The following is a 9289-nucleotide window of genomic DNA, read 5'->3' on the forward strand; positions in this document are numbered from 1 at the left end:
CTAACCAGATGTACTTTCAATGAATAGGTTAAATACTGGGATTATTTTCAATGTATCTTTAAAGAAAATATTCAACCCATTTTTTTAACCTAAAGTAGGTTAAAAATGATTACAACAAAACACTACAATGAAATCCAATTCCCAGCCCAAGGATTTGCTACCCTGCAAAACCTGAGAACTGGGAGCTCTGCACACACAGCTACCTCTCATGCCTTGCTGAGCCAGGATTCGAACTATATCTGATTGTATACGCAATCTGTGCAACTAATACCATGAAAGAAATCCACGTGAAAGCTCCCAAGGCTCTTAGATGGAAAGAGGGTGGTCTGGTTCCTTCGCATATCTCTGGCTTCTAATATGTTGGTGGGGATTGAATGTTTCAATTAATAGCTAAGTCTAAACTTTAGCTTCTCTTTCTCTGATAGGCATTGCCATTGAAATAAGAGCCTTTGGGAGTAGATACAGAAATATTGTATTTTTAAATTTTGGGGGGTTTGTTTGTTTATTTTTTATATTTCATCTTGGCTTAGGAGCACTCTATGATACCTTTTTAAAGGCACAACATATGACCATAGATTATAATATTTTTTACAGCCAACCTAAAAATAACTTATCTAGGTCTATACCAAGACAACTCCCAACTCCCAAGGCATATGATACAAGTTTTTAATACTTAGAACCTGAAGGAGTATGATGATGTTTGAGAGAATCCCCATCCCTGAAAGTGTTCATTCTCTGGTTAGCTTAGAATCCTCTACTCAGTTTTATTTAAAATATGAGATTTCCCATAATTTTCACTTTCACAAATGAAAAAGACTTAGCCAAAGAAAAAATATATATGCTAGTAAAACTTCCATGTTAAAATCTACATTCTTTTAATAAGGTAACTTTGATTATCAAAGTTTTAAAAGCTAAGAATCACAAACCAGGGGTTATTTTCAACTATTAATCTTACAGCATTTTATTTTGTTACGTGAGCATTTGCTCACCTAATAAGTCAAAAGTTAAGTGCCTGTTTTCAAAAAATCCAAAGAGATCTGAACCAGAGCAAATGCTCGTTTTCTTAAGTACCTTAAAGCTGTGTGTCTGCTGAGTTGCATTTTACCTGAAATCCCAATCTGTATGAGAAATAAGTTACTAAATATCCTACAAAAGGAATGCCCCAAAAGATGTGCACTGATTTATTGTCTTACAACATTAAGCCATCTTGCAGAGCTGTGATTTTGAGCCTATAAATCTTGAAATATCCTTTTTTACTGCAACTTCAACATTTGATGTATCTTCAGTTGGTAAAGTCTGGAGATCAGCAAAGTTGTAATAGCCAGTAGGAGCTTTGAAACCGAACTTATTAATGACAGCAATGACCGAAGATTCTCAAATGTATCTATACAAGTCTTCTCACAATAGCAATTTTGTCCTAGTTCTCTTTCCATACATATTAAATATATCTCTTTGTTCAACTATAAATAATGTCTCCCTTCTATCACTTAAAGTTTACTTCACTTCAATTAACTGCATTTCTGGATCTAAAAAAGTCTATATTCTATTCCTCAGGACTCACAAGGCAAAACTGGTCCCAGCACGTTGGCCTCTGACCTCCACCTGTGCACCCCTGCAGTTCATACATCTACACACACACACACACACAGTAAAGCAAACACACAACAAATTATGTAATGACAAAAAGTCAAAGAAAAAATGGTAATTCCTGTACATGCATTGATAGGAGAATTTTACTCTTCAATAACTTAGCCACTTCCTGGAATAACCTTTACCTATCCTTCCTCAGAAAATTTATTTTTGAGCTGATCATATATATATGAATATATATATAAATTATATTCTATAAGTATTACATACTTCATGAGGCTTTGATGTATGCTTACATTGTAAAGTGACTAAGGCATAACTAATATAAAATTACATACTGTAACATATTTTACAAAATATAAATGTAAGCTTCGAATGTCTCACCACACAAAATATGAGGTAAGAAACATGGAAGTTAGCTTGATATTGAAAACATAATCTTAAACCATCCTGTTGTTTCCCATAAAGGCATACAGTTCTCATTTACTAATTAAAAGTCAAGTGAAATTACCATTAAATCTCTGTGTAGTTCCTGCTATCAAAAAAGTTCACACTGGACACACCTGGAGAGAAACTCTAACTCCTAAAGATGCTATGTCAAATAGCCACTGTTCACATATATGTTTCCTTATTCTTAACCAAAAAGTGTGAATATAAAAAGCAGGTTGCTAAAAATATGGCATGTGTTGGAGAGTACTATTTTTCACTATGGAATGACTAACATAAAAACTACCACCTACTTGCACTCTTGCAAAGCCTCCTACACTGCACCAAGCTCCACTTTCCTGGGCAGTGTCTTATTGATGAAACAAAAAAAAAAATCATTTTTAGAATGCCTCTAAGTGCCAAAACTCTTATTTGATTGAATTGTAGACAAATGTACTATGGTATGTGTTATAGACTTCATTTTGGAATAAATCACTTGTTTAAATATATGCAAGCTTTTGCTGGGTAATCATTTCTTTCTCATACAGTACTTTCCTAATGGCCTAATTGTATCATTCTGGGAGGGTTTTGCCTTGCCTATATAGGTCAAGTTTCAAGTTCTTAGCTGACAAAATTGTGTTCAATTTAAAGAGCTAACATTAAGCAACTGCAGCCTGTGTTTATCACATTTACTTCAACAATTAAATTACCCGTATTAAAAAGTTGGTTTATGCATAGCAGGATAAACTGGTTTACCGTTTTGTCTTTAAAAAGGAATTTTAAAAATAGAATCACATTTTAATGCTATTCCAGTAGTAGAAAATATTTTTAACTTCTAACTAGTTTTTTCTTTAGAGAAAACTTGAAAACAAATAAGCAAAAGCTTATATTAAATATAATATTAAATGTACTATATACTCTTGGAGGTTTTCATGGTGCTTATACACATGCAAATTTAGATTATCCAAGAATAAATCATTTGCATTTAAAAGCATATCTTTCTACATACCAATACAGGAAAATAGAACCTGTTATTCTAAGACTCAATGTGCTTATAATCTTAACCATAATTTATTCATGATCAGTGTTTCATAATCATAAATTAACCCTGTAGAGAACATAATTTAAAGTGACCACTCTGGGCATCAATTGTAGTTTTGTTCTATGCTGTAAGATCAGTTGTTTCAAAGGGAGAAAGGGAAACGGCTCAATACAAGCTGGAGTTAATACTCACATATCAACTCGTCAGAGGCACTCAGTGCCCTGCTCCTAGAGCTATTCCAGGGCTGAAGATACTCTTTCTAATATCAATATTCATTAACTCCCACATTTCCAAAACAGCAACCCATATTCTGGGTTGTTTGATGTTGTCTCTTCTCTAAAACAAACACAGAGGCAAAATCCAGAGCAAAGTTTATACATTCAAACAGAAACAGATCAAAGAGAAAAGAAGAGACCAACACTCTTTGACTGGGAACTGGGTCCCTTTTCACCACAGCTCTGGCTCATCAGAAGCTTCTGTGTAGAACAGAAGATGAAAATATCCCTGCCTTCATTAGCAAGTTTCACACACATAGCTGTATCTCAATTATCCACCCATAATCCCTTAATATGCATGTTGATGCATGTTGTATTTGTGATTGTGATAGCAATGATTCCACATCTAATTATCGAAAGCTAAGCTTTAGTATTTCCAGTTGATTCATAGAGCATATTGACTGAACAACATATAGGAAATACCAATGCCACATACTCGGCTCAAATATATACACATACATACATATTCTTGCCAAATGTCCTAAAGAGAAAACAGTTTACCCTGAAACAAAGATGAAGACTAGCACAATATTCTAACAATACTGATGATTTCAAACTGAGCTAGACTGGTTTATTATAATACTCTATACATTTGCTTATTTATCCAAAGCCTGGAAGTAATTTCCAGGCCCTTTAAAGCATCATAAACACTAAAGTTTATGTAGCTATGCCTTAATAAAAGTGCCATTGGAATGGAGGGGAATAATAAATATCAAAACATCAAATGATACTGCCACATACATGTCCCAAGAATTTTTACTCCCATTTGTCCACTGATCACCAGGGAAGGTTGTCTAATATAAAGCCGTCATAGAATAATTTGCACCAGAGAAACCTAAGACACTGCTATAAGCCATTCCTCCATGTGATACCATCACAGACCACATGCTTTTCAGAGGTTAAGTACTCTAGATATGACATCAACTATTCCCTTATAAGGCTTGACTACATTGTCTCCCTCCCTTGTTAGCTCTGACTCTCACAGAAATATAACCTGATAGAACTTTTCAGCAGTTTCCATAGAACTTTTCTTCTAGCATCCCTTCATTTCTTCCCAGCCATCCTCAAAAGTCTCTTTGCACCAAAGCCTTCTAGTCCTTTACCCGAGACTGCACAGTCGCAAGGTCTAGTACATGGTGTCTGTAAGACCCACAGTCTAATGTGTAGTAGCATTAATGTGTAGTAGCATTAAGTATGTGTCATTGGCTAACACCAGACAAAAGTTTCCATGGTGAACATGTTGCTGCTGTTCATGTAAACAGTGTTGTGTCTATGTGCTCAGGAATTCACAAGTAGAAACCTAAGGGGTGAGGGGTGGGTGTCATGGGAAATGATGAACTCATAACATGTTTTCCTTCGATTTCTTGTATCGAAATGTTCTTTGTGCCATACACTATTGTAAGGGGGGAAAATTAGAAATTACTTGGTTCTCCATACTAAACACCTCACAATCCTGTATTCTTTTCATGTAAAGCCTACTCCCTCTCTCAAATCATGAGGGTGTTTGGGGACTGCAGCAAGTGATCTTTTCAAGTCCAAGGCAATGTGTCCTGTCTCGATACAATAGAGAGGTAACAGGACATTTCCATCCAGGCCAAGGTCTATTGACTGTGACCTTGGCCAAAGCACAAGACCTTGTTTGCCAACTTTAAACTGGAACATCAAATCTGCTTCTTCCCCACTTCATCTCCTCCAAGGAACACAGAAGCTTGGATTGAAGTACTATCTATGGTGTATTCAAACAGTCCCGGCTCCCTGGGGCTAAAGGCACAGCCCAGCACCAGAGGGTTCTACATACTTTTTCCTCTTATGGCTTGGTAACCACAAGGTGACATGCGCACCCACTGGGGATGGGCAGGCTTAGGGACTCCATCAGAGCAAGCTGCAGAGGATTTCCCATATCCTGAACTCACCTTCTTTTACAAACCCATTTACCTGACTCTACTTAGCAAACCTCTAATGGTCAAGTTTCCCCAGCAGGAAGAGATGTCTTAAAAGTCCTCACCGGAACAAAGTCCTTACATGTAGTAGATCTCTAGTAACCCCCCTCCCGCCCACCCACCCGAAGCAGAATGGTAATGTACCAAATGACTGGAGGAGGAGTAGGGTGAATATGTATGCATATTGAACACGCCAGCATCTCCTCATTTGAGCTTTATCATCTAAGAGTGAGCGGGACATTTAAATTATTTTGCGATTTGTTGATTTTTTTTTTTTAAGTTCGTTCTTTATTTTCATATCTGCCCTGCCGGTAGAGATACCCACCAGGAGAGTGGCAAATTCGTGGCCTGGGCGCACTGAGGCCACTTCAGGACAGGTAGGGCGAGAACACTGAAGGGCACCACATGGGGTGCAGTAGCAGACCAGGGAGGGTCTGGGACCCAGGAGGCTGGGCGGGGGAGGGGCGCCCCGCCCCCTCCAGAATCGCTTCCACCTGGGGCTCCCCTCCCCGGCTCGTCAGACCTGGCCTGGTAATAGGATTAGCTCTTCCCTCCATGTGCGTGTGGAGACAGGCCAGCAGGGGACCCCCTCTTGTCTCTCCTCTGGCCCTGTGCCCCGGGATGATCACCACCCGTTCCCGCCCAAAGGCAGTGGTCTTCAAGGGAGTGGGGGGGTTGGGGAGCGGTGTGGTTGATGATAGGAAAAAGGGGTCTTTGCCTAGTGGTGGCCACAAACACCTCTGTGCAGCGAATTTACGAACGGAAACAGGCTGTCCCGGTGTCGCACGGGGGCAGGAGCGGGACAGAAGAGAGGCGGGCGGGGACCGGAGAGAAAGTGGCCCCGGACAACTTTGCCGAGAAAGCGGGTGGGCGACCTCGAGTAGAGATGGGGAGACCTCCGTATCCTCAGCCAGCTCCGGGGCACCGAGGACCTCGGGTCCTGCAGCCCAGCTGCGGTTGTCACCCGTGAGGGGAGCACCGGGTGGCCTCCAGCCGGAACAACAACGCGGAGGGCAGCCCCGCGCGGGAGGGCGAGGGACAGCCGCCTGTGTGTCCGCGGCCCGGGGAGGGGCGCTGCTCCCGGGGACACCCCGCCCCAGATGCCCCTCGCCGTCCATCCGGACCCGCGACTACTCGGGAGACGCCGGGTAGCTGGCGAGCAAAGCCCGGGATGCGAGCGCGGCAGAGCGGAAAGCCAGCGCCGCCGCCGCAGGACCACGTACCTTGAGCTCCTGGATGTCCAGGTCCGTGGATCTGTCCATGGAGCGAAACTAAAGGAAGTGGAGAGGAACTGGCCAAGTTGCTCCCCGAACCGATCTAGTCTTTTAGTTTCCAGCTGAAACTCAGCTTTATCCTCCTCCAAGCCCTGGTAGCTTCTCTCAGTCTCATCCTCCGTGGTCTCGCCGCCTCCACCGGTTAAAAATAATACAAATAAATAAATATTAATGATAATTCACTTTGTTTTACTTCTTCAAAAATTTAGGGACAGTTGATCTTTACCGCCGTGCGACACAGCTCAGTCGAATCAAACAGAGGAGGGGGAAAAATCCACTCAATTTCAGATTATTTTTTTCTTCTGCAATAAGCTTAGAAACCAGCGAGTTGCTGCATCCCAAGAAAAAAAGCTGCTTCCCTGGACAGCATCATGCGGCAAAATTCAAGCAAATGTGTTCAAACTGGAGAGAAGAGTATGTGATAAAAGCCTTCCTCCGTCAGGCATACTCTGGTAGCTAATTTAGCATGCTGTGAGTCTCAGACATTAGCAATCATCAATTTCCCTGGCAAGATAACTGGATCCCCGAAGTCCTGCATAGACTTAAAAAATGTCTTGTAGCTAAGAGGTATTCTCTCAGTGGGGAAAAGACGGTAATAAAGTCTGAAGGGACCGTTCTCCTTTGAAGGTTATGCTAAAAGAGTTGAGAGAATAGGAGGTGGCTCCCACAGAGAGAAAAGAGCGAAATGAAGAGAGGGAGACCGCAATTTTCCTCCTGCTTTGCTGTTTTACTGGCCTTCACCACCAGGTGACTGACTTCACTTCTCCCTTCCACAGCCAGCACTAAGGGGATTTCTCTCATCTGTCAAAAAGCAACGTTTCCTCGCCAGACAAATACAGTCGCTGGGTCTTAAAGACTGCCCTCTGTCCGGAATCTACTAGGTGACAGGCATTTTAATTCACTTACTCTGTTGCAGCTTCTTGCTCGGATAAGCACAGGGAGACACAGGCTTGCCTGTATCATTTTTATGCATCCAATTAAATCTCGTCTGTATCCAATTAGATCTGAGCTGTTTAAATGTCACGTTGCTTTTACCTTAAATACTAATTTTTAAATGATGAGACGTGCGATTGTTAAAGATTTCTTTCCACGATGCAACTCAAGATATTTTAAGTTTTCTGCTGGAAAATGCTTCTTTGACTTCATTCTAACAGGTCAATACATCGCACTTGTAATCTGTAAATTTGGAGGTAGGGGCTCCTCTGCTCCATTTACATATTTTAGGGTAAACACCTTGATTTATGTTAAGGCTTCAGTGACTTTTTATTGAGGCATATAAAAATCTCAAATATAAAGATGTTTTCAGATTTCAAAAAGAGCAATATAAATTATTTTATTTCAAAAAAATGTATTTTTTTTTTAAAAATAGAAATATGCCCACATATACTTTTCTGGCCTTCTTCTCTAACTTCATTTTCATATTTCTGCACTGCTGAGCTCCAGCCATCTGGTCTACCTGTGTGCGTGCCCTTTCTTCCACTTTCAGCTAATATATACCACTGCCTCTCTGTCAAGACATCTCTTTCCTCTTCTGACTTCATGTATTACCCTTTCTCCAGTTTCAGTCTAATGCCAGCCCCTCAGAAAAGATTTTTTTAAGGGTGAGTCCTTTGTATATTGTATTCAGTTAACTAACTATAGCAGAATCTCGATTTATCGTTATTGCATATGTGCATTGATTATCTGCTTGAATGTGTGACTTCTTCAATAAATGATATGCCCTTGAGATATCAGACCAGTCTTATTTACCAGTACATCCAGAGCCTAGCAGATGATAAAGCATGCAATTGTGAAATAAGTAGATTAATGCATGTAAGAAGTCTTTAAAGTTACCATTCTAATACCTAAAAATGCCTGTTTCTTTCTTCCTGTCATCTCCACTATTATATATGTATATGAATATATGTGTGTTACATATATGTGCATGTATAAATATGTATATATATATATGATAGAGTCTTATATATTATATATCTTACATACATATTATATAATGTATATACATATATATATTAATCTTATATATTATCACATTTCTCCACATTTTTCTCCCCATTGAGTTTTTTGCAGCTAAGCCTGCAGGCTTGGCTTTATCCATAAGCATGCTGAGTTCTTTGCTTTAGACCATTTCTATTTCACGTGTTTATCAAAGCCATCTTTCTTCTTTGACTTCTGCCTACAGCATTCAGAGATAACATGAAATAGCCAATAATCCATAATTTGTGGGCCAAACATCAAATCCTGAAAATAAATATTACATGTCTTGTTTGTATAATTATCTTACATAATAATGTATGGAAAATAATAAAGTTGGACATAGGCAGTACATGGACTTATATAAAATATAACTCCTTAAATAGCTGCTTTTTTATAAAGTACCACTGATCCAACATGAAAATACATAATTTCTTAAATCAGAACTTTCACACAAAGTATTTATATATTGCCTATCAAATAGTGGTTGTCTAATTTTAGAAAATAATAAAACAAGGTAATGTATATATATATATATTTACAGAGTGATATTAAGATTTTACAATTTATAATTGTAGTGTGTACAATTTGTAATTGTAATGTGTATATAATATAGTTTATTAACATTATTACTATATTATACTGTTATATGTATGAACAAAAATAATTAAATTGCATTTTTGAAATACATTTATAGTCATAGATGGGTATGTGTTTGTACATATAAATGAGCATGTATATAATAATTTTATTTTTAGTAAGATTGAG

The 9289-nt window shown here is 39.0% G+C and overlaps 1 protein-coding gene across 1 annotated transcript in view; it reads right to left on the bottom strand.

Moving 5' to 3' along the window:
- Sgcz (sarcoglycan zeta) overlaps nt 1–7444 on the bottom strand; it is a 1036157-nt gene extending 1028713 nt beyond the window's left edge. Inside the window, exon 1 of the mRNA XM_021169917.2 lies at nt 6497–7444. Coding sequence (XP_021025576.1) covers nt 6497–6535 — 39 coding nt within the window. The 5' untranslated portion in view covers nt 6536–7444. The remainder of the gene's footprint in view (nt 1–6496) is intronic.
- Nucleotides 7445–9289: the final 1845 nt, after the last annotated feature.

The sequence above is a fragment of the Mus caroli genome, chromosome 8, assembly GCF_900094665.2.
Source record: "Mus caroli chromosome 8, CAROLI_EIJ_v1.1, whole genome shotgun sequence".
Lineage (NCBI taxonomy): Eukaryota > Metazoa > Chordata > Mammalia > Rodentia > Muridae > Mus > Mus caroli.